Source organism: Protomyctophum bolini (genome assembly GCF_963924005.1).
Source record: "Protomyctophum bolini genome assembly, chromosome: 12".
Taxonomy (NCBI): domain Eukaryota; kingdom Metazoa; phylum Chordata; class Actinopteri; order Myctophiformes; family Myctophidae; genus Protomyctophum; species Protomyctophum bolini.
The window spans coordinates 21,448,230-21,475,427 of record NC_137873.1 but is presented as its reverse complement, the minus strand read 5'-3'; the positions used below and the strand labels follow the sequence as shown (position 1 = coordinate 21,475,427).

Here is a 27,198-nt window from a genome sequence, read left to right as displayed (position 1 = left end):
GACCTGGAGACGGGAGCGGGCAGTAACCTCAGTCTGTCGTGTGCTCGTCCCTGGCACGGCCTGGTGTGGAGTGGTGAAGACATGGTGCTAAAGTACCGCTGGGCCAAAGATCTATCGGACGGAGGCTATGACCATCTGCTGGCCCACAATCAGTCGGACCTCCTAATGGAAGATGTGAACGCCACGGACGAGGGAACATATCGATGCTCGCTTGAGGATCAAGATGGAAACGTCTACTCGAATGTATCGTGGTCCGTCCGTGTCCCTTCACCCCCCACAACGGCTCCACCCCCCACAACGGCTCCACCCCCCACAACGGCTCCACCCCCCACAACGGCTCCACCCCCCACAACGGCTCCACCCCCCACAACGGCTCCACCCCCCACAACGGCTCCACCCCCCACAACGGCTTCACCCCCCACAACGGCTCCACCCCCCACAACGGCTCCACCCCCCACAACGGCTTCACCCCCCACAACCACGGACCCGGTCACTGAGGAGGAAACGGGAGAAGCGGCGCCTACAACCGTTGCTCCCGGTGTGATACCTGGCGGTGTGACACCTGGTGTCACCGTTACCGCAGTGACGCCAAGGCCGGAACACGATAAGCCAGATGACGGTCATGGCGACGTTGGCGTCCTCATCACGGTCATTATTACTTCTCTGGCCGGGTCGGCGCTGACCATCGCCGGGGGGGTGATGGGGTTTAGAAAGTGGAAGAACAGAGACGAGGAGTGATGTATTATGTCTGTTTGTTTAGGGCACTGTGATGGCCACACATGATGGCCACACAAAGTTGGTAAAACATGGAGTTGTCTTTTTGGTTTAATTTATATTTACTTTCAGCACTACTACATTCTACATGCATAGGACATAGCAGGACTACACACAACCGGTTAACCCTCTAAGACCCAGCGTTGCTTTTTAGCAACAATTTTATTTTAATTAATTACTAAATTATTATTATTCTTTTCTGTTCTTTTTTCACCTAAACGTCATCAGTGATGTTCATTGCAATGCCATTTCAATGCCATTTCATTGCCATTGGTCATGATATTTGCATATAAATACCCCCCACAGAGGCTGAAATTCACACAAATAAAAAATGTCTGGTCTCTGTGCGATTTTGAACATTTTTTAACCTATGACTTTTGACCTTTACCCTAATAAAAGTACCGTAATTTCCGGACTATAAGGCGCACCTGAATATAAGCTGCACCAGCCAAATTTAGGGAAAATCCCGTATACAAGCCACACCTATAACTATAAGCCGCAGGTGGCCCCCTAGTGGCCGTTACGTTAGCTCAGAGCCTTAGATGGCTCTGCGTTAGCTGTAAAAATCCATAGATTAGCCGCACCGTTGTATAAGCCGCAGGGTTCAAATCATGGGTAAAAAGCCGCGGCTTATAGTCCGGAAATTACGGTAGGTAAAATAATTGTAATATATGTTTTTTTGTGATCATTAGAATGTCTAGAACATGTTTTATTCATTATTGTGAAAGATATCCCCCAAATGTAAATTTGGGGGATATATTTTTTACATATTTTTTAGTCTTAGTCCTAGTAGTGCAAAGCGGGTCTTAGAGGGTTAAATGACACACTGTTTATTTCAACTTTGGTGATAAAGTTACAGACTGGAGTGCACATCCATATGTTATATTTTGTCAAATGAATGCCAAGTTGTTTTATCAGGAGTTATTTAATGTTTGTTTTGAGTATCAGTTCTCACGGGTGTGATTTCTATACTGTTGTTTGTGTCAGGTAACCCTAAAGGAGCCATGCTGACACATCGGAACATCGTGTCCAACGCTTCAGCAGTCATCCGCCTCACTCAGGTAACACCCTGTAGTTGTACCTACTGTCCATCATGTCGGCATCACACCTCTGCTCCTCGCCACTCCTGTAAAGGTGCGTTCAGACTTGGATGGTTAGAGCGGCGCCATTACATACAAAGACGATGCAAAGACGAAAAGTTGTGAGAGCCCCGCCAACGGGCGCGGCGCGACCAGGCACAGCACAAACGGGACGAAACGAGTCGAGTCTAGTCTGAACCATAGAAAATATGGACAAAGCGTTCCCCGGGTCTAACATGGACGTAAAATGAAGCCTGTAAGTCACCATATTTCTAGATCCGTTTGGGCCCAGCTGGCCATTGGCTGGCCCAGACAACGAGGCGGGACTTCCCCCCTTACTCTTCGTCGGTTTTTTATTTTGACTCAACGGGGGGTTCAGTCATAGACTGTAACGGTAGCCACGCACCTCAGAACATACACGACTTTATTTTTTTGATAAATGGGACCATAATTTTCCAAAAAGAATATTATGACATGAGAAATGAGACTTTAAACTAGTGACTGGAAGCAGAAAGTATTCATGACCATGTTTATTAAGGTAATACAGTCTAGGTGAAGTTGGGCCCAAATACATGGACCTCTATGCAGATATGGGTTTTTTTGGGCCCAATGACAGCGCCACAACAGGCCATTATATGAACTTTCAGGAAGTCCCGATTTCCTTAGTGGCTTCACGAAATATCTGTCTGACTGCCCCCCTGGTCTGAACACACCTTTAGGGTGACCAGATCCAAACTGTTCATTTGAGAGACTGAAGTATCACTTGTGTGGGACAGTGGGGACGGGACGGGGTTAGCAACGTATAACTTGAATGCCTTGATGTCATATTCAACCATATAGGCCTAATATTGCCTATCCTTTTGTTATTAAACTCCTCTGGTGTCTCACATTCATCCTACGGGATATTTATCGTGTTGTTTTTAACAGGCTTAAAACCACATCTTAGAGGAAAAGAGACAATGAGAGAGATTTACAACAGAAAGCCAACTATTAGGGGACTATATTAGGGCATTTGAACAGTGATGCCTGGCAGTCACAATGTGGGACAGGGTCTCAATTTGCGGGACGCCTGAGAAGTCTTGGAAATGTGAGACTGTCCCACGCAAAGGGGGGACATCTGGTCACCCTAGCTCCTCCCATGCTTCGTCTCCAGTCGTACTATCACAAGACAACAGAAGATGTGATGTGTTATAATGTCTTTTCTTCTACTGGCCCACATGTTTGAGTGTGTGGTGGAGGGACACATCCTTCACACATTCTGTACGTAGGACGCCTCAGGCCGTCATAAGGATTCGAACAGAGCTGTACCTTAGACGTCTGTGGACGTCTTAAGGCATCCTCAATGATACGGGGCGAGATAAGAATATTCAGAATTGTTCCTATTTTGTTTTTGGCCCGTTCGCCTTTCGGCTGCCGTATGCTAGGCTCTGGGCTCATATTAGCTTGCCGTTGACTTACATGTTAGCGCGGCGGAAAGAATGACTCGTCTCTCCTAATCCAGGGCGCTCTCCGTGGTTATGAACGGATCGATATGCTGGCGCTTCATTTCTGCTCCTCATCCCTCTCTCCCGACAAAATATGAACGCTTTTTGGATCATATATCGTATAAATTAAAATGATCGCAATGTAAGCTAGCAATGTAAAGTCAACTTTTTTTTAGTAGATTGTTTCCGGGTCATGGCTTTCAGAGTAAAAGCGCTGAGACAACCCCGGCCACCCAGAGCTCCTATTTTGAAGCACTTCCGGCACTGATAGTGTTTTAACAATGACTTACCTACTGTGTGTGTGTGTGTGTGTGTGTGTGTGTGTGTGTGTGTGTGTGTGTGTGTGTGTGTGTGTGTGTATTTTCCTGTCCTGCAGGCTAGCAGTCGGTGGACAACCAGTGACGTGCACATATCCTACCTGCCTCTGGCTCATATGTTTGAGAGAATAGTACAGGTATGCTTGTCATCTGTACCTGTGGACCTACGTCAAACCTTTATTTATTTCATTATTTTGTGGTTTATTGTCTCCACCAGGCCGAAGGCGTGGGGGAGAGTATGTATTGCAGTCTGTGTGTACAGCTAGTCTCCGGCACCTTTGGCCCGGTCCATGTCAAACTTCGCACACGCACTCCCTGGATGCCAACGACGAACCTCTGTCGCAAAATGTTTTCCAAATGTTCCAATTACTCGCACACATTTTATCCATACAGCACGCACATCGTTACACACTAACTTTATAGTAGTGGGATCAACACAGATTTGCAGGATTGGTCAGTTTTGAACAAAATGCCTCTCATCATGAATGCACCGTGCAATTTATTTGAAATTTTGCACGCACATTATCACTAAGCCGAGGACGAGATGGCAGTGCCAATTTGCATTTTTTGCAACTTTTTAACTTTTGTAAAACACCTTGCAAATCGGTACACAGTATGTCTATAGTCAGTTTCTTTTTAATCATGTTGGGGGGGAGGGGGGGGGGGGGGGTTCCTGGAACAACATATTTTCAGATGGGGGTCTGCGGCCAAATACAGATCATTCTGGGGGTCCTTGAAAAGGGTTGAGCACCACTGATATAGAAACATAGGTTTTTCAGAAAACCGTCAGGCGTCAGGAAGATATTTTGTAGAATCAGGTCCTCAGGTCTTATAATAAGGGGTTAATAATTCCCCCCCCCCCCAGGCGGTGTTGCTGGTGCATGGAGCCAGGATCGGCTTCTTCCAGGGAGACATCCGTCTGCTCATGGACGACATGCTGGCTCTGAAGCCCACCGTGTTCCCCGTGGTCCCCAGACTGCTCAACAGGATGTTTGACAAGGTGAGGTGTTTGCTTGTAATGTGTTCCCCCATACCGTATAGAGACTGCTCAACAGGATGTTTGACAAGGTGAGGTGTTTGCTTGTAATGTGTTCCCCCATACCGTATAGAGACTGCTCAACAGGAGGTTTGACAAGGTGAGGTGTTTGCTTGTAATGTGTTCCCCCATACCGTATAGAGACTGCTCAAGAGGATGTTTGACAAGGTGAGGTGTTTGCTTGTAATGTGTTCCCCCATACCGTATAGAGACTGCTCAACAGGATGTTTGACAAGGTGAGGTGTTCCCCTGTAATGTGTTCCCCCATACCGTATAGAGACTGCTCAACAGGATGTTTGACAAGGTGAGGTGTTCCCCTGTAATGTGTTCCCCCATACCGTATAGAGAGTAGAGACTGCTCAACAGGATGTTTGACAAGGTGAGGTGTTTGCTTGTAATGTGTTCCCTCTATCAGTGGTTCCCAAAGTGGGGTCCGGGGACCCCCAGGGGTCCTTGAGGGAGTTCCAGTTCCATTTGTACACTCGCAGAGTTCAATCGACATTGATTTTACAATGGGGGTCTCAGAGAAATGCCTTCAAACGGGGGTCCGAAGCCTAATGCAGGTCAAACTGGTTGAAAAGTCTTCTCTTATGGGGGTCCCTGGCATAACTCTCCAAATGGGGGTCCCTGGGTTAATGGGTGTCAATGCACTTTGTAATTTGTAGCTCTAGTACTTCGGTACTCTAATTCGTGTGTGTGCGTGTGTGTGTGTGTGTGTGTGTGTGTGTGTGTGTGTGTGTGTGCGTGTGTGTGTGCGTGTGTGCAGATCTATGGGCAGGCCAACACCCCGTTGAAGCGCTGGATACTGGGGTTCGCCTACAGGAGGAAAGAGGCGGAGCTAAAGAGAGGCATCGTGAGGAGAGACAGCATCTGGGACAAACTCATCTTCAGAAGAGTCCAGGTGTAGTTACTGTATTATAAACTCATCTTCAGAAGAGTCCAGGTGTAGTTACTGTATTATAAACTCATCTTCAGTAGAGTCCAGGTGTAGTTACTGTATTATAAACTCATCTTCAGTAGAGTCCAGGTGTAGTTACTGTATTATAAACTCATCTTCAGTAGAGTCCAGGTGTAGTTACTGTATTATAAACTCATCTTCAGTAGAGTCCAGGTGTAGTTACTGTATTATAAACTCATCTTCAGAAGAGTCCAGGTGTAGTTACTGTATTATAAACTCATCTTCAGTAGAGTCCAGGTGTAGTTACTGTATTATAAACTCATCTTCAGTAGAGTCCAGGTGTAGTTACTGTATTATAAACTCATCTTCAGTAGAGTCCAGGTGTAGTTACTGTATTATAAACTCATCTTCAGTAGAGTCCAGGTGTAGTTACTGTATTATAAACTCATCTTCAGTAGAGTCCAGGTGTAGTTACTGTACTATAAACTCATCTTCAGTAGAGTCCAGGTGTAGTTACTGTACTATAAACTCATCTTCAGAAGAGTCCAGGTGTAGTTACTGTATTATAAACTCATCTTCAGTAGAGTCCAGGTGTAGTTACTGTATTATAAACTCATCTTCAGTAGAGTCCAGGTGTAGTTACTGTATTATAAACTCATCTTCAGTAGAGTCCAGGTGTAGTTACTGTATTATAACCTCATCTTCAGTAGAGTCCAGGTGTAGTTACTGTACTATAAACTCATCTTCAGTAGAGTCCAGGTGTAGTTACTGTATTATAAACTCATCTTCAGTAGAGTCCAGGTGTAGTTACTGTATTATAAACTCATCTTCAGTAGAGTCCAGGTGTAGTTACTGTATTATAAACTCATCTTCAGTAGAGTCCAGGTGTAGTTACTGTATTATAAACTCATCTTCAGTAGAGTCCAGGTGTAGTTACTGTACTATAAACTCATCTTCAGTAGAGTCCAGGTGTAGTTACTGTATTATAAACTCATCTTCAGTAGAGTCCAGGTGTAGTTACTGTATTATAAACTCATCTTCAGTAGAGTCCAGGTGTAGTTACTGTATTATAAACTCATCTTCAGTAGAGTCCAGGTGTAGTTACTGTATTATAACCTCATCTTCAGTAGAGTCCAGGTGTAGTTACTGTATTATAAACTCATCTTCAGTAGAGTCCAGGTGTAGTTACTGTATTATAAACTCATCTTCAGTAGAGTCCAGGTGTAGTTACTGTATTATAAACTCATCTTCAGTAGAGTCCAGGTGTAGTTACTGTATTATAAACTCATCTTCAGTAGAGTCCAGGTGTAGTTACTGTATTATAAACTCATCTTCAGTAGAGTCCAGGTGTAGTTACTGTATTATAAACTCATCTTCAGTAGAGTCCAGGTGTAGTTACTGTATTATAAACTCATCTTCAGTAGAGTCCAGGTGTAGTTACTGTATTATAAACTCATCTTCAGTAGAGTCCAGGTGTAGTTACTGTATTATAAACTCATCTTCAGAAGAGTCCAGGTGTAGTTACTGTACTATAAACTCATCTTCAGTAGAGTCCAGGTGTAGTTACTGTATTATAAACTCATCTTCAGTAGAGTCCAGGTGTAGTTACTGTATTATAAACTCATCTTCAGTAGAGTCCAGGTGTAGTTACTGTATTATAAACTCATCTTCAGTAGAGTCCAGGTGTAGTTACTGTATTATAAACTCATCTTCAGTAGAGTCCAGGTGTAGTTACTGTACTATAAACTCATCTTCAGTAGAGTCCAGGTGTAGTTACTGTATTATAAACTCATCTTCAGTAGAGTCCAGGTGTAGTTACTGTATTATAAACTCATCTTCAGTAGAGTCCAGGTGTAGTTACTGTATTATAAACTCATCTTCAGTAGAGTCCAGGTGTAGTTACTGTATTATAAACTCATCTTCAGTAGAGTCCAGGTGTAGTTACTGTATTATAAACTCATCTTCAGTAGAGTCCAGGTGTAGTTACTGTATTATAAACTCATCTTCAGTAGAGTCCAGGTGTAGTTACTGTACTATAAACTCATCTTCAGTAGAGTCCAGGTGTAGTTACTGTACTATAAACTCATCTTCAGTAGAGTCCAGGTGTAGTTACTGTATTATAAACTCATCTTCAGAAGAGTCCAGGTGTAGTTACTGTATTATAAACTCATCTTCAGTAGAGTCCAGGTGTAGTTACTGTATTATAAACTCATCTTCAGTAGAGTCCAGGTGTAGTTACTGTATTATAAACTCATCTTCAGTAGAGTCCAGGTGTAGTTACTGTATTATAAACTCATCTTCAGTAGAGTCCAGGTGTAGTTACTGTATTATAAACTCATCTTCAGTAGAGTCCAGGTGTAGTTACTGTATTATAAACTCATCTTCAGTAGAGTCCAGGTGTAGTTACTGTATTATAAACTCATCTTCAGTAGAGTCCAGGTGTAGTTACTGTATTATAAACTCATCTTCAGTAGAGTCCAGGTGTAGTTACTGTATTATAAACTCATCTTCAGTAGAGTCCAGGTGTAGTTACTGTATTATAAACTCATCTTCAGTAGAGTCCAGGTGTAGTTACTGTATTATAAACTCATCTTCAGTAGAGTCCAGGTGTAGTTACTGTACTATAAACTCATCTTCAGTAGAGTCCAGGTGTAGTTACTGTATTATAAACTCATCTTCAGTAGAGTCCAGGTGTAGTTACTGTATTATAACTCATCTTCAGTAGAGTCCAGTGTAGTTACTGTATTATAAACTCATCTTCAGTAGAGTCCAGGTGTAGTTACTGTATTATAAACTCATCTTCAGTAGAGTCCAGGTGTAGTTACTGTATTATAAACTCATCTTCAGTAGAGTCCAGGTGTAGTTACTGTATTATAAACTCATCTTCAGTAGAGTCCAGGTGTAGTTACTGTATTATAAACTCATCTTCAGTAGAGTCCAGGTGTAGTTACTGTATTATAAACTCATCTTCAGTAGAGTCCAGGTGTAGTTACTGTATTATAAACTCATCTTCAGTAGAGTCCAGGTGTAGTTACTGTACTATAAACTCATCTTCAGTAGAGTCCAGGTGTAGTTACTGTATTATAAACTCATCTTCAGTAGAGTCCAGGTGTAGTTACTGTATTATAAACTCATCTTCAGTAGAGTCCAGGTGTAGTTACTGTATTATAAACTCATCTTCAGTAGAGTCCAGGTGTAGTTACTGTATTATAAACTCATCTTCAGTAGAGTCCAGGTGTAGTTACTGTATTATAAACTCATCTTCAGAAGAGTCCAGGTGTAGTTACTGTATTATAAACTCATCTTCAGTAGAGTCCAGGTGTAGTTACTGTATTATAAACTCATCTTCAGTAGAGTCCAGGTGTAGTTACTGTACTATAAACTCATCTTCAGTAGAGTCCAGGTGTAGTTACTGTATTATAAACTCATCTTCAGTAGAGTCCAGGTGTAGTTACTGTATTATAAACTCATCTTCAGTAGAGTCCAGGTGTAGTTACTGTATTATAAACTCATCTTCAGAAGAGTCCAGGTGTAGTTACTGTATTATAAACTCATCTTTTCAGTAGAGTCCAGGTGTAGTTACTGTATTATAAACTCATCTTCAGTAGAGTCCAGGTGTAGTTACTGTACTATAAACTCATCTTCAGTAGAGTCCAGGTGTAGTTACTGTATTATAAACTCATCTTCAGTAGAGTCCAGGTGTAGTTACTGTATTATAAACTCATCTTCAGTAGAGTCCAGGTGTAGTTACTGTATTATAAACTCATCTTCAGTAGAGTCCAGGTGTAGTTACTGTATTATAAACTCATCTTCAGTAGAGTCCAGGTGTAGTTACTGTATTATAAACTCATCTTCAGTAGAGTCCAGGTGTAGTTACTGTATTATAAACTCATCTTCAGTAGAGTCCAGGTGTAGTTACTGTATTATAAACTCATCTTCAGTAGAGTCCAGGTGTAGTTACTGTATTATAAACTCGTCTTCAGTAGAGTCCAGGTTTAGTTACTGTATTATAAACTTCTGTCTGTACTGAAACTACAACATGACGTCACTGAGCCGCGGTGGTAAGAAACTCACCCCAGCACTTATCTACTGTTGTACTGTAGTAATTATATTCATATTTTATATGGAAAAGAAATGACCGTATGACTGTGGCTACTGATGCTAGTGCTAGTGTTTTGGGCAATCAAGAACAATAGTGAAATACTGTAGGCCTAAATTTAATAATTTGTACGAGTTGCACATTCACAAATATATCTTTCACATAAGGTGTGTTGCCCTGTGAGGATACCGGTGATGAAAACAGGGTTGCATGGTAACAAAAGCAGAGAAGAGAAAGCTTGATCTAACTCCCAGGTATGCCATACTGTCTACACACATTCTCTCAGATCAATATCTGACCTACGTACTGCTTTGACAGGAAGAAGAACAGTGGGATACTGAGGGACGTAGAACTGGGACCACACCATATGAAATAAAGAGTGAGTCGGACTGCTGGCGGTGCTTTCTGGGGACGTCTGTATAGGTGCTTTCTTCCCTCATCACAACTTCAAACGGAGACCCTGAGCACAACCGCAGAATGAGGCCAAAGGTCAGTCAACAGTAAACACAGAGTGGGTTGTTTTAGGTACCGTGACTTTAACGTTGTGTTAACCACATTAACACCTGAGGGCCGATTTTACCATGTCTTCTTGTAGAATCACTTTTCTGAAAAACGTATGTTGTTGTATCAGTGGTTCTCAAACTCCTTCATGTCAAGGACCCCCAACAGATATAGATTTGCCCGCTGACCCCCATTTTAAAATATTTTTGTTCCAGGGATGCCCAGAAGCAAAGATTTGAGTTAAAGGTTTTAGCTTATATATATATATTTATACTTATACACACAGTGACACACGCACGCACGCACGCACACACACAGTATTCTCAAAGATTAGCGCCAAGTTTCATGATTATTCTAAAATAGCTCAGGTTCAGGTTCAGGTTTATTTGTCATTTGTATAGATACAGAGTATACATACAATGAAAATTATTTTGCTCAGAGCACTCTCAGTCTTACATACACAGGACATAAACAAACATCTATAGTGCAAGAAAAAGACAAAAAACAGGAAAAGAAAAGTGCAAGTGAAGTGAAGTGCAATACAGTTCGAGGTCAGCTGTTCAGCAGCCTGACTGCCTAGGGGTAAAAACTGTTACTGAGACGGGTGGTACGAGATTTGATGCTCTTGTAGCGTTTTTTGGAAGGGAGTAGTTTGTCCAGGGTATTTGCGGGGTGGCTGGTGTCTTCCATGATGTTATGGGCTTTTTTCATACAGCAAGTGGTGTAGATGTTATGGAGACTGGGTAATTCTGTAGTGCCGATGATTTTAGCTGCTGTTTTAATGGTCCTCTGCAACCTATTGCAATCCTGAGCGGTCGTGTTACCGTACCACACTGTGATACAGCCAGTTAAGACACTTTCAATTATACAGCGATAAAAATTCACTAGACCTTTTGTACTTAAGCCACATTTTTTAAGGCGCCTCAGAAAGTACAGTCGCTGCTGCGCCTTCTTGAGGATGTACTCGTTGTTGAGTGACTATGTGAATGCTGTGTCTGTGATACAAGCTCACAGCGTGGCACTAAGTGACGTGCTATATATGAGCATATTTTTGTCTGCTATTTTTGCCATCAGTGAAATTATAAACACACATAATCTTTGTTCCATGAGTTATAATGTTAGTTCAATGCAATGAATGCAACATTTTAATACGTGTTAAATAGCTCTATAGTGTTTTTGTTCAGTAACTAGGGGTCCCTGTCTCTGAAAGAGAACTAATATAGGATACAGCATTAACAAGTGAAATTGGAAGTGATGAAAACATATATACTGTATAGAGAGATATTGGAACACTGTAACATTTAAGATGATAAATTCAGTGACCCTAAAATTATCCTCTTGCACAGAGCAGATCAACATTGTGTGGGTGTATTGTTCTATTTTATCATTGATTTGCACATCAACAGGCTAACCTATGCACCTGCATCTCGTACGACGTATGTCTATGTCTGTAATCCACGTAACCCGAGGACCGTTCGCCCCACCGACTTCACATTTCCATCAGATACACCGTTGTCCGGAACAAAGCACAAAAGCCTCTGCCCGGGTTCCGGGCACCGGGACCTATATCTATGGAGGTGCCCTGTTCTGACATCAATAATGATTGTTCTGACATCACAATGGTGTTCTAATATCTGCATAGACTGCATATTTGGGCATAAAAGTACCAAGTCTCTGTACGTACGTCTGTAATCCACGTAACTCGGAAACTGTTTGACCCACCGACTTCAAATTTGACACACACGTTCCACACCACCACAGGAGTGCAGTCAGACCCACGGTTCTCCAGAACCGCCACAAAAGGCCTCTGCCCAGGCTCTGGACCTTAGAGTATAATAGAGACGGCACCGGGAGGAAACCCTGAGGCGAAATGGACATAGTGGCCGAATTTGGTATTGCAGCTCGAGCCAGTGCTGGGCCGTTGACTATCATTGTGCACGTTCATGTTATCACCCCTAGATATCCATATATGGCCTATTCTGACATCACAATGATGTTCTGATATCACAATGAGGTGCGACCTCGCCCTATTATTAGCCAATTGAGCACACCTGATCACTCACAACGGGCACTATTCTAGTAATAATAATAAGGGTAATAATAATAATTATTATTGTTATTGTTATTAACAACCAATCTTTTTCTGCAAATATTTATTGAATAGAAATGCTTTCTGTTTGTCAGCAAAGTGGTGAATGATATGGATAGGAGGGGGCAGGACATCACCACTGCACTGCTGCTGGGGCTCTATGGGTGCTGCTGTTTGCTGCCCCAACTTCAAAGCCTGCTTTGAAGTCCCTAGGTGGAGATCCCTCTGTTCTCAGGGAGATATCTATCCTCTCTCCCCCACTCCTTTGTGAGCAAATGCACACCGATGAAAAAAGGGGGTTCAGGCTCAGAGAATGCCAAGGGAAGATCAAAGCAAGAGCGCCAGCTAACTGCTCTGCCAACCTTCCCCTGGCAGGATGGTGGGAGAGGTGCTCTGTCATTCATCCAGCATCCAAGGTGCGAATTCAAAGCATCATGCAGAATTCAAACACACTTGATGCACAAAGCTGTTTGACTTTAATGCCAGTGCTGTCCACTCTGCATGTGTATTTGAGCTATCGCGCGACTACACCAAGCATAGGCGCAGTTCCTGCGTGTGCCTTCTCGCTCGGGCACCCAGGAGAAATGACATGCGGCCATCGCGTGGGACATGCGGCCACCGAGCGGGCCATATTTACATTAACTTCAATGGGTATCAAAATGAATGTAAAGTAGCTCACACATTGACTTTTTACCATCCACAGTGTCTACAGGCCTAGGCCTACTACAGGTCACAATGGACCATTTATATGCATTATGCAATTGACACTCAGCAGTTTTTGTAAAGCTATAGGTGTGAAGTGGTGTGTGCAGTTGTACACGGGGACTTAGTGGTATGCCGACGCACCGCCATTCTGACTACATGGTTTCTACGTGCAGTTACGGTTAGGGACAGGTTTAGCGGGCTTCAGAATGCCTGTGTGTATAACCTTGTATGCACAGTGCACAGCAATGTGCACAACAACAGCCGCAGTGCACAACAATGTGCACTGTGCGGCAATGTGCAGCATATCATGGCTTGCCAATCCATGATATACAGTATAGCAACACCAACTCGAGGGAGTGCCCGAGAGGAACAGTCAACGAGAGAGACAGAGAGGGGGCGAGCGAGGGAGAAAAACGTCATAATTATGGTAATAGCTTTTCGGTGTCAAGCCTTCCTCACCGTGAAAGTGGTCAGTGATGTGTGCAGTGGAGGGACTGATAGACAGAGATGACATGACAAGGACTTCAGCTGCTGTAAAAATAAAATAAAAATCTCAATCTCAATCTCGATATACTGTAAATACACTCGCTTCTAACGACCCCTCTACTAACCCCCCCCCCTCCCAACCCGCAGTTGTCGGCCAGCAGTAGCCTCGCGTAGCCAAGCGAATTTGCGAATCAACAGATGCTAGGTGAATACACTACTCCTAATAGTACTATAATAATTGTAATACTATTAATAATAATAATAATAATTATTATTATTATTACCAGAAACATTTTCAATGAAAAAATGTAATTATCTTCCACCCATTATGTTGTGTAACGCAGCTACTGTATACAAACCTTGGCTCCCGAAGCTATTACATTAGAAATCGCATTCAACAATGCTAATAAAACCACATTCAACAATGCTAATAAACTCCATCAGCAGCAGCATGCTAATAGGTTAGCAATTTAGCATTGTGCTTTGGGTTTATTAAAGTGTCCCCGTGATGAATGCACACATTCATATGGCTGAAGCAAATAAAGTTGGGTTTATGCAACAAATAAACGAGTAGTGCCAAGCCAATATGAATTCACCCTACACAGGCTCCCGAAGCATCAAAAAGAAAATATTGCTCAATTTAAATTTAATGACTGCTTCCGCTCAACCCGGCACCAGCAACTGGGCACGGAGCCTGCACTCTAATAGCAATAATGCACTGCTTTATGAAACACCCTTCACACAGCAGGCATGCACGCTTCAATGTCTTGTGTGTGCATTTATATGCGCGTGTGTGCTCATGCAAGGTTGTACGCACACACGTGCATGTGCGTGTGTGTGTGTGTGTGTGAGAGAGTGTGTGTGTCTGTGTGTGACAGAGAACATGGCTCAGAAAATAATTTCGGATTTCTTTGGTGGGCTAAATCCAAAATGAGTTAGCAAATACTAGCATTGATGATGAGGAGATTATTGAGGACTTTGTGGAGAGTTGTTGTCACTCACTCGGAGGAGTTTTAAAGATGGAGTACCACCATTTTTTCCACCCTAAAACATGATCATCAGGTATTTTTACAATAAGGGGGAAGAACTTTTTCCAAAAAGTGTACAGTATTTGTTAAAATCATGCTTTTATGTGGACACGCCCACCGGTTCATTAAGTATGCCTGGTTTGCCTGGTGGGTGGTGATGGGTGGTGATCCACCTGAACTGAAGCTGCACCCACAGCTGTAGTTGTATGATAAAGGGGGAGGGGTTAAGGGAGGGGCTGATAGTGTGGCGTCACTATATTACTGTTTACTTCATTGGCCCGTTTGACTGTCAAGGGTTCAGCCTCCAGGAAGAAGCCCTAAATACAAAGTTAATACACCATTGCACATAAAAACAACTCCAGGGTGTCTAATGAAGTACTGTCACCTCATAGACACATGAAAAACTGGAAAAATAAAAAAAATGTGGCACTCCATTTTTAACTTCTTGTGGAGGAGGAGGAATGTGAGGGTCATTTATTATTGTGTGTTTGCCGACTGCTGCAGGCTGCTGCTAATGTTAATATTATAGACCTACTGTCTTATTGTGTTCTGACTCACGGTCGGGCTGCTGTCTGTGCCCCAACGGAACTGGGATATATTTTGTATATTTTGTGGCCGGTTAAGACTGAGGTTAGGGTTAGCGACCTACGTGGCCGGTTAAGACTGAGGTTAGGGTTAGCGACCTACGTGGCCGGTTAAGACTGAGGTTAGGGTTAGCGACCTACGGGGCCGGTTAAGACTGGGGCGTGGCCGGTTAAGACTGAGGTTAGGGTTAGCAACCTACGGGGCCGGTTAAGACTGGGGCGTGGACGGTTAAGACTGTTAGGGTTTGGTTTGGGATGATGTTAGTAATCGGTCAGACTAACGGGAGGTTGGAACAATGACTCCTTAATTCCTACCTTTGAGGGATCTCGGCCTGTTCATCCTTCTTCAGCCCTCCTCTTCCGGTGGTACGTCTTTGTTTTCATTCCTACTAACAACAAACTCTACACATTGTGTAAAAAAGAAGGGGAAAAGGCCTGTCCACAACATAGCAAAACACTCCACAGACATATTCTCATCAAGTAGCCACTTACTGTAAAAGTGTTACAGTAGCGAGTCTCTACCAGCCTCAATTTATCATTTTTTCCACGCCTGCTCCATTGTTTAGTTGCTGCTAGGTGCGTGGTAATGACTAGCAATCAAGGTACTTATGTTTTGCTGAGTGAGTTAAGTGAAGGAATACAGTAGGCAACAAAGTAAGTACCTATACCATTAGTGGCATATAAGGTACCTTAATCTTTTGCCATTGTCAGAAAAAAAAGGAGTTGAAATCATTGAATCACTTGATCTTTTATGGTGTGTTTATTTGTTTAACATCCAGTCTATCTGTCTACTGCATGTGAGCTGCTATATGACCAGAGAGGGTGCTATTGCATAATTGAAACAGTATTGCCTGGTAGAGTAATGTAATGAACTGTATCATTCACTCCCTCTCTGATTTCATAATCCTAGCATACAGTATGTACCAGTTTCTATAGCTGAGGAAAATGTTGACATTAGATTTATTAATTAAATCTAATTATCTTATCTAATTAAAATTTGACTGGATCAGTTCACTTTGCAGGTTGTTGATCCTGTCTGGGCATGGAGCGGATACAGAAATGCATGTATAATATGTGAAAATTACTAGATACAATCTGTCAATCTGTCTGGTTCATTCAGAATGAAATCGAGGATTTCAGCAGAAAGCCAGATGACGGAATCTTAGTTAAAAACCATAGGTACACTCACAAAAAAACATGCAGTTATCCTGGTCTCTAAACTGCCTCCCCCTGGCCAGCCGGGGCGCCTGATGGAGTGGAAAGGAACTGGTTGGAATAACGTGTTCCTTCCACGTGCTACGTCCAACCAGGGAAACTCCCCCCTGTCAGGTGTAAAGGAGCAACTTGGACACTCAGGCATGAAGGAAGCATGAGTTCAAGTCCGTTGCTCTCCCCAGGTTGGGGGAGGGTGTGTAGAGCCCAGGATCACATTAGATAATTGACCCAGGGGTGAAAAATGGGTTACAAAATCGTGGGATAAAAATTATTGAAACAAATAAAAACATAGGCCTACAGCATCATTTATTGACCTGAGTCCCAATAAACGTATAGCCTTCTGCCTAAGGGGAAGAAGCGAAGTCACGTGCACGCATCCGCCTCGTTAACGGCTTTGGCATGTTTTGAGTGTACAGGGTTTGAGGATGTCAGATCAACATATACTGTCAGAACAGGTCACACCGTCATAACCGTCATAACAGACCCACAAGGCTAAATGTGTTTGCCCCTCTCAACAGCGTTAGGTAGCACACGCCCTATTCCCACAGGTCTATCAGAATCCCACCGTCATTCCTCCGCATCCTCTCGCTTCCAGGCTTCAACTGAGCTCGGCAAATTAACCATCTGCATTTAAGAATCAATAAGACAGAGAGGAGGATGGAGATGAGATAATGTTTAGAGTGCACACACACGTGTGTGTGTGTGTGTGTGTGTGTGTGTGTGTGTGTGGTCTGTGTGCGTTGTGCGAGGTTGTGAACTGAAATCTAGAGGGCCAGCTGCCAATGGATTAATCCCTATCTGTGCTTGGGCAGCAGAGCGTTTGGCAAGCCAGGCACCATACGCTGGTCAATGGGAGACTGTGATGTGTGTGTGTGTGAGTGTGTGAGTGTGTGTGTGTGTGTGTGTGTGTGTGTGTGAGCGCACGCGCCTGCCGGACAGCTCTGCAGTGGTCTCTGCATTTGTGTTGGCTGGCAGGTGGGCTGCCTTTCCTCATGCTGAATGTATGCTTTGTTGCTGAAAATAGTGGTGTGAGCTTGTAGATCGGGCTATTTTTGGTTGCGCGACTCTGGTGTACGACGTAGCATAAATCAGGCTTCAGATGGATGGAGGGCGAGGACAGAAAGGCAAAACCTAATCCAGCGTATAGTGATTCAGCCGAGGCACAGGAAACAAATGGTATTAGGTCGACACCTCAACACACCGAGGCGACAGAGTTTAACGCTCTGTGGAGCATCTAGGCCACAACAGCATCCTCCTCACACAACCTGCAGCTGCTTTTCACACACTTGTGTGAATTAGTTTTCATCGTGCAGCATCGCATCGTGCATTCATCATGTTGCAGACTCCATGATTGCGGCCTTTACTACCTTATAGAGGTGAAGGCGAAACAGCGAAACTTATGCAACAAAGATGTTGTAAACGTGTGACATGTAGTGGCTGAATATTTGTTTTGTATATTGCCCCATGGGTTATTTATTTCAGATCCAGCTGTGTGATTCCTGTGATCATCATAATGACGAGGCAAACTAATTAGCAAACTAAAGGACTGACTTTCTCAGTCTAGTTCAGTCCATGTAGGGTTAATATAGCGTTGATAACAGTGACAAATGGCCTACTTTTATGGACCATGATTGACTGTTTTATTGCAGTGTGTCCTTTGCAATTGATCTGTTTCTTATTTGTGCTGAGAAACAATTCCGCTATTTGGCTGTGTTGTGTCAAAGATGATGTGTGTTGTGATATTTCACACTGAAGTCGCAAAGTTGTGCTGATATAGAACAAGTTTCGTCATGGATGTGTTGTTTCTTATTCTTATTATGCGTTATTGAGTTTAGACCTTTATGTAGAATTGAATGTGGCCGCTGGATTAATTCAACTGTATCCTTGGTCAACCTTTAGTGGGCGCAGAGTTTACTCTCTGAAAGGAAAATCTAAATGTTTGATGAATCTGTTCCTCTGGCCCGGCCACCTGCTGTTGGCAGACATTGCCGTTTTTAGCCATGGGGATGGTCGTCAGCTCGTCACAGACGGAGCCTGTGTTGGGGTGAAAAGTTTAAAAGCATATCCATCAAAATATTTTTTGGCAACTCACCGCGGAATGTCTGTGAGCTATTAAAAAACATTCTTATCACATTTGTTTTCTGAAAACCCTCAGTTGCAGCATGGGGTAATATCACAAAGTTAATCTTTATTTGGGTACATCAGCAAGCTTTGTTATTCGGTGGACGTGCTCCAAAAAGGAAAGTGTTTAGTTTAGACGGACCATTTACTGATAACTGCTAATTATAGACAAAAAACATCAGTAAGCCATTACTTGAGCGATGCCAGTGTGCGTGCGTGAGTGCGAAACACACATGCACCACAAGCTAACAATGGGATCCCTATTAATTTGGGGTCATTAATCATTAAAAGCTTACAAATGGCAATTAGTTAAAGTTGATAAATGTTTAATGAATGTATCAATAAATGATCATTAAGGCTGAGTACTCCTCCTTGGCGTGCAAATAATGGAACTTGAAATTGGCAGCCCACTATTATTCCACTATGTGTTGTGTATATGTGTTTACTGTATGTGTTGTGTATATGTGTTTACTGTATGTGCACATTTAGGCTGTAGTGTGCCCTGAATAATACATGTATGAATATATATACATGCTAAAGTGTCTTATATTTGCATGCTTGTAGTATGTCTCTATAATATAGAGACATACTACAGTATGTCTACAGGAAGCTATTAACCGTTTAAGTGGCAAATCCAGTAGGCCGACGACAGTTTGCCAATAACAGTGCAGGTCCCATCATGTGATGGGGTCGCCTAGTGTGTGCATATTTATGCCGGGAGTTGACCCTCGCCTCTTGGGAAGTCATCAACGTGTTGAATCAATTAGCATACAGTTGAGTTTTCAAGTAGGTGAGGACTCTGGGGAGTACTAGAAACATTGGAGATGGTGCATGGTCTTTCAGCAGCACCATTTACAATGATCAGCTGTTATAATAATCATGGCAGAACGAGGCCTGGTGCATCATCACAGGGCCACCCACTTTACAAGAAAGATCTGGTAGTTAGTCAAAAATGTGATTGCCAAAGTTGAGATTTTATGAGGTGAATTATGTGATCGCAATAAATCACGACACTATTGGCTTTTGAGATGCACTCAAGTTGTATCATTGAAGATGTTTGCATTGCATTTTTTTCACTGTTGAGGTATCACTTGCTTAGATTGAACAGTTGTAGAATTACAGCTTATTGAAATGTTTATGCACAGAACATAGACAACTAAAGGTGTGATACATAAGGATAGGCATTAATAAGCCACTTAAACAGTTAAAAGCTTAGACATATGTCTCTATATTATAGACATACTAGAAGCATGCAAATATAAGACACTTTAGCATTAATAAGCTACCAGCTTCCGCCTATACCTTTTCGATCATGTCAAATGATTTTAATACATGATTCTTCTTGTAATGTTCCAAACTTCCAACGGCATAAGATCGAAATAAACCATTCATTCGTTCATGCATTCATTCATATATTGCTTTATTGCACATTCAGTGAAGGAGGCACTCGGAGGACAGGCTACTGGGTTACCAAAATCAGTAGGATTCATCCTTCAATTAGACTGAGATCTCTTGTGTAAAGATGGCCTGAGGCTGGTATTGGCTATACATCATGGTGTCTCTCAAATGCGTAGTGTTCATCTGCCACACTCAGCAAGTTTCATAGCAATCTCCCCTTTTTGATTTTGACACATCTTGCATGCAAATTGGAAATTTGCACACAAGAGGCCTTTCCTCTGGTGGCGCTAGAAGAGCAAAGGCCAGAGACCACCAAACTCAGTATTGTTCATTCTCCGGGCAGCATTGTTTATTGCGAACGCAGTGATTGCTAACGCAGTGAGCACTTACTATGAGACCTAGCAGATCATGTCTGTGTGTGTGTCCGTCCCCCCTTTGTGCCCGTATATGGAGCTGAGTGATTTGTTTGTCATTGATGCAACACACTCCATATTTGGACATATAGCTGCTTTGGGGACTCCTTATATGGTTATGGCTGAGTCATGGTGAATTGTTATTGCAATTTACGATCTGCGTTCGCTTCCCACGTTTGCGCGTCTTACTCGTATATATGAGTGCACTGTGTGGGTGTGTGAAGCCCTACACACACTGGGTGCGCAGCGACGCGGCACAGGCGTTGCCGCTCGGCAACGCCTGGAAAATAGAACAGTGGCGTATCGGAGCGTCAGGCGAGGCGTGAACGCGCGTCGGACGTGTGCGATAAGTTCATTGAAAATAACGGAGGCGGCTGGTTTGACGTGCGGCGTTCGCAGACGGTGTGTGTAACCCTTGAGTGTGCAGCACGTTACTCGTTACTGCAAAATCTTTACTCAATATGTGGTTTCTTGCATGTCAACAACTTGAAGAATCCCCACAGGCAACCACTGAATCCTTGTGAAGCATGACAGGAGACAGAGAGACAGAGAGAGAGAGAGAGAGAGAGAGAGAGAGAGAGAACATTACCACTTACCAGTGGACTGCTTGACAACATCTGACGATTCAAATAGCTCCTGTGTGGTCGCGCTAGCTTAAACAGTGGCCACCCATCATGATATGGCTACTTTCAATCAAGTGATCAGGAATGATGTTTCATGCTTGGATGTCATGACAAATGCAGCATCGAATCGTACACCGGGGCTCCACCGGGCGCGTCAGTGTCGCGTCTCCGTCACCGTCAGGGAATGTTCCCTTTTCCTTTCGTTTTTTGACGCATGCAACGGAGACACAACGCGCCCGGTGGAGCCCCACCGTAATGCAGTCACGCAACATAACATGATAACGCAACGCGGGCAGTGGAGCCACCCTTAATTGATTCAAAAGGGAACATTCCCTGACGGAGACGGAGACGCGACGGCATGCACACAAATCAATTTTCATTATACAGGTTGTTAAATTAGTGTACACAACATAATCATTTAATTTTTAATGGTAAAGATTTCTAGCATCTTTGACAACAAAACTTATCCGAAAGTTAAAGATCTAGCATCTTGTCGTTGTGAGAGATTTATCCAACTTTGTTTACTTTAATTATTGTGTTTATAATAAAGTTATATCTAGCATCTTGTTGCTGTGAATTAAGGTTTGATATTAAGTATCTAAAATCATCCTGTTTACTTTCTTTACTGAAAATGAAGAGAAGAGAGGGAAGATAGGATGAGACTAGAAAAAGACGGCCAGACTGAGAAGCAAAATGATAAAAGTTAGCCCGAATTAGTCTGGATTACAGGCTAGTGGTTTGCGAGATTACCAGTATTACAGACCTAAACCAAACGGCTCCGACCTCTAAACTCTGTGTATGTTTTTATCGTCTACTAGAAGGGTACCCAGCGTTGTACAGGTACAAAGTCAAATTTTTGACTGTTTGAAGCTGTGTGGCAGGCAGTATACTGCCTGCCACACAGCTTCATGAATCCACTACCTATCGCAGGTATACTCCAAGCCTGTCAAGAGGAGATTGGCACCCCCACTCTAGTGTGGATGAAACACAGGGAAAGCATGTCAGATGACATCCTTCACACTGTGAGGCAAGTGGAGTTCCATATACGGCTGCTGGTTTTGATGTGGGGTTTTGACCTTCCGGTGACCCTATTGGATCATAATACAGTGCTTCAGTTCTATGAAGTTGTGCCACTGGCGGTGTAAACAATTTAAAGATATTAGAGAATATTAAGAATATTATATTATTAAACAAACGGGTAACACTCTAAAACACATCTGTTTGTATTTGTTAGTACCGATATTTGTTGATTGCATGTATTAATGTGTTGATATTATATGCTCTGTTAATGAATTGGATACATAGGACCACTATTCTGCTCTTGCATTTTTGCTTAGCAGATAGCTAACATGATGAGAGCCGTTGCTAAATAAAGTCCCAGGAGACCGAAGTGTAGATAGGCCTTTTAGTTAAGGATCCAACATCGATTTGGTAAAACTGTGAAAATAAAACATAGGCTTAACGAGACAGTCAGGCATGAAGGAACTAAGGAAGCATGAGTTCAAGTCCGTTGCTCTCCCCTTGTCCCCCATATATGGGGACTAGGTTGGTGGAGGGTGTGTAGAGCCCAGGATCACATGATTAGATGATTGACACAGGGGTGAAAAATGGGTTACAAAATCGTGGAATATGGAATGGAATGTCAGAACAGGTCAGCTGCATACAGTATAGGAGATCTAAGGGTGGTAGCGGGGACCCTGTACACTTCTCGTGAGTGTACAGGGTTTGATGAGGGCCTAGGTAGGGCCGGGCCTTAATTTTCGGGCCTGTTGAGAACTCTAGTTTTCGCCGGCTGCCGAGTGCGGCTGCACTAATAACTTTGGGGCAGGCCCGGCTAGAGTTTGAATGGACAGGTGGGCCTGTTGAGAACAGGCTCTGATATATCCATATATGGAGATCTAAGGGCTTGAGGTCGAGATGTAGAGTTGCTGGACAATATTGATGATATCAGGGATCTCCATATGGGCTTATCAGGGTAGGGCTTTAAGCAACTAGTCGACTATTCAACTAGTCGACTAGTAAATGCACTAGTTGACCTCGTTGGTACTAGTTGACTAGTTGATAAGCAAAAAAACTAGTTTTTTTTTCCTCCTGTTTTTGTAGGCCTCAGCTAGAATGTTAGATTATAGTCAGCTGTACACAGCTTTAAAATGTACAAATATTATTTAAAAAAACAAACTAGGCAACGAGTCAACTAGTAAAAATCACTAGAAGTGAAAGCCGTACATCAGGGATGGATGTCACGATGACGTGGGCACCATACTGTATGTGGGCTGATGTCACGTGATGTCACGATGATGGCACCATTTAGGCCTATGGGGGCTTGCCTGGGTTGACCAACCAACCAACCAACCCACACACACACTGACGGGAAATGCTAGATTCCATAGTTAACCTGCGGTCGTAATTAAAGCTTACCCGTACTTGGGAGTCAAAACACTATGACCCAACCCGCAAGCATTCACAAATAGCTAAATTTCGGATCATACAAATGTACTACCCATTTGTGTGAAAATTTGCTTTTTTGTTTTCTTTCCTTTCCTTTTCCCTTTCTTTTCTTTTATTTTGTTTGTGTGGGGTTGTTGGAACATGCACAGTTTGATAATCAGAGCACTAGTACTACATTTGCCAGTCGTAAATTGAGGCAAAAATGCAGCATCAAAGGCATCATCAGGTGTTTTCGCAAGGTCACAGTTTAAAAACCCCTAAATTGCAATGATTCATTCTTCTTTCCTATGCAAGGGTTCAGACTTTTTATTCATCCCTGGTTTTGGCCCCCTGCCACAAAAGGATAGAAGTGAGTATAGCATTGTTTAGGGAAGGCGGAATTTACATATAAATTGGGAAGCGGAGGTAAGGTGGGGGTGGATGCGAGGAGGGAGGGGGTGGGGGTGGAGGCGAGGAGGGAGGCTCTACAAGGTTTTTGTGCTATGAGCAAGGCTGGCATTTGTGATCTTGAAGCTTGTTTGCAGATTTTTTTTTCCTGTGGTTCAAATCTCCATAATACAGCTGCAGAGCCCAGTGGAACCCTCGTGCTGTCTGTTTGTGTCTCACTGGGGGGAGAGGCAGGGAATAAATCATTTGGAGACAATGGCTATAGCAATGGGCCTGCTGATGTATGTCTTCACCTCAATCCCTGGGAGATTAAGCAGGTCCCCTTGTACCACATCAGCTGTCAAACACACACACTCCAACATATTGTCGCCGTGGCCCACCTTGATTGTTTTGTCTCAGAAACTTAGTCTCAAGACCCCCTTTTATCGGTTTCCATTCACTCTTAGGGTTGATCACACAGTATCTTATCTATCCATTCCAACCCCCACACCTGATTGTTTCTATTCCCAAAGCAGTGTAGATAGAGTCCAATCAGTCTACCTGTAAACATCACTTTACCCAGGGGGGGAGCCGGAGTTGGAAAGTTTGGCCAAATGAGATCGTATCGAGCTACAGTAAGTTTCGTAAGTGACTCTGCACTATTTGCACATTGAATAAACAAACACACCTGACAGTGCAAACCCTTTACTTCCCATACCAACGCCACTTGTTCTATGTCAGAAAAATAACTGAGCCTTTGAGTCAAAAGGCTCAATCGAAATACACCACATTTTGTGACATCATAACCCAGACACCTTTCCTAACCCCTCCTTATTATCATACAACAGTGGGCTGTTCGTGGGGGGTGCTAGGGTGAAAACCAGGTATACTTAAAGAACCACTAAACCACTTTTCTGTCGAGCTACCAACAATGAATGGCCTATACCCTAACATGGGTTCTAAATGTTTTGTGTCCTATTCAGTATAAGTTTGAAACTCAAATTGGTTACGTCATCCACAGAAGTCGGTGTTGTCGCTTTGCCAATCAGGGATTGTGTATTTTTGGTGGGGAGCGCTGCGTATGTCGGTGGCCCCCTCGGCCAATTGGATAAGCTATGATTCCCTGCTTTCATATGACATGGCAAAACGAAGATTCAAAAAAATCCAATGGCAGTCCCTCAGTCAAATTTGGTCACAGTCTGAAATATTAATCCAGAATTATTTGAATATGGATTTACTGAAGCTAAATACTTTAATCATTAACGTTTTTAAATGTTGTATAAAGCACAGAATTTTCGCACTTTATTAATAAACAAACATTTAAAACAACTAGAACTGCACTCTGCCGAGTGCATACTTGCTTGTTGCACACTAGTAGGCCATAAATGGCACCGTCCCAGCCTTTTCGATGCGTATGCACCGTCCCAGCAATGACTAATGACTAGACATACATATACATATACATATACATTATACTATATAGAGTATGTAGTTGTAATTTGATTAGCAGTATACTGTGGTTACTTGGTGCCAAAAAGTGACAGCCGTCTTTTTCAACCGTTTTTATGTGTATGCAAATCTGTGCCTGGTTTGCTGGGACCAGATTACACATTACGTCATCGTTGAGAGCTGCGACCAGAGTACATGGTGTGTATATGTATGACTAGCTCTCAGTGATGACGTAAGTGTGTATATGTATGACTAGCTCTCAGTGATGACGTAAGAGAAATGGTCATCTGTGTAATCTGGTCCCAGCAATCCATGAACCAATGATAAATAGGGGGGGTGGTCCTCGACAAAAAAGGTTCAGAACCCCTGCACTAGAGATCACCAAAATCTGTAGGGTTCAAAATTTGATTATGAGATATAGAGATGAGATGCAAAGTAGACCTTTTGGCCTGAAGGAGGCACTAGAGGAAAGAACATGGGGTCACTCTCATGGTTAGGGATTAGCCTTCATTGAGGTGCTGCTCAATATGTTTCATCACATTCTGGACATTAGATGTTTAGATATTGTGTTATTGTAAACTGTGGACGAAGGATGGCAATAGAGTAAAGGTCAGGTGTGTGTGTGTGTGTGTGTGTGTGTGTGTGTGTGTGTGTGTGTGTGTGTGTGTGTGTGTGTGTGTGTGTGTGGGGTATGCTGGATCCTGCATTCAGACAACATAGTCCACGTGAATGTGCAAATGCAGAGTTATAGGTCCAGTACGCATCAAACCACAGTGTGAATTAAAACAATTTAATCATGCTGTCTGTTGTCATGCATGTGTGCTGTTGCTCCTTTGTGCCTGCAGTGGCCTGCAGTGCACCCCAAAATTATCTTTATGAGCGGTGCACGCTGCTCCAATGACTGGCTTCGTGTGTCCCTATATGTATGTTCCTATATGTTTAGAGTAGCAACAGCTGCAATACCCCTGGGTGACCTAACACACACACATGCACGCACGCACACACGCACGCACACACACACACACACACACTGCATTGCTCAGTTCGCACAGGTGTAATTTTTTACCATGTGCCCATTTCTGTTGTGCTTGTTAACGATCATCTTTCTCCTCTCAGGGCAGAGTAGTTTAGTCAACACATGTTTTGCCACCACCATCCTAAAAAGCATCAATGCCGTTTGAGAGGCAAGCATATTATGTTATGTTGGGGCCGTATTAACAGTAAATTGATTTTTGCCTGAAATAAAAGGTCACGATAAATGACTTCTGAGAGGCTGGCTCTGCTATTTATTAGCCCCCCATCTTTCTACAATCTATGAATTCACCGTTCCCCTCAGAGGGCAGAACAAATAGGAAAGCAAGGAAGCTTCTTTCAAAATGTCACTCTGTAATGTCAAACCATGAATTATATGTCAGAGTATCACAAAACACCTAGTCTTCCTAATATAGGTTATTAGCCTTCATCTGATAAAATTGGCTCTCACAATCAACATTGTCCCTATAGTTTGCAGGTGTATACAGTATAATGAACTGCTTCTACAGCTGCTGTTTTAAGTCCTCACACGCTGAAGGTTGTAATGGACGGCTATTACCTATACTGAACATCCTGAGCTCAGAAGAGGGAATGGCAGGTTCTTCCATTCTGTCCAGTTGTTATGGTTGTTGAACCATATTCTATGGGTTCAACTTTTTAGACATTTACATTTTGACACTATAGGAAAGGTGCAGTTCCTTAACCTTATCCCTTCAGTAAAGGCTCGCTGCCCCCAAGCTGCAGCAACACGTAGATCGACTAGTGTGTGTGTGTGTGTGTGTGTGTGTGTGTGTGTGTGTGTGTGTGTGTGTGTGTGTGTGTGTGTGTGTGTGTGTGTGTGTGTGTGTGTGTGTGTGTGTGTGTGTGTGTGTGTGTCCAATGTAAGCTGAAGTGAATTTGTTACATATTGAATGTATAGTTTTTAGGTGAAAGTGTAAAATTGTTAGTTTGTAGGTGAAAGTGTGAAGTAGTGCCAAAGTTTTCCAACATTATATATATTTTTTTTTTATCCCACGATTTTGAAACCCATTTTTTCACGCCAGTGTCAATTAT

At 42.9% G+C, this 27,198-nt stretch overlaps 1 protein-coding gene across 1 annotated transcript; it reads left to right on the top strand.

The window, feature by feature from the left end:
• Positions 1-782: 782 nt before the first annotated feature.
• On the top strand, positions 783-21,995 carry LOC308326139 (long-chain-fatty-acid--CoA ligase 1-like; the record flags this gene model as incomplete). Its single annotated transcript, XM_080778946.1, has 7 exons — positions 783-795; positions 1,762-1,835; positions 3,714-3,791; positions 4,520-4,654; positions 5,457-5,591; positions 21,669-21,690; positions 21,781-21,995. The coding sequence occupies 7 exons, from the start codon at positions 783-785 to the stop codon at positions 21,993-21,995; spliced, it is 672 nt and encodes a 223-aa protein (XP_080635072.1).
• Positions 21,996-27,198: the final 5,203 nt, after the last annotated feature.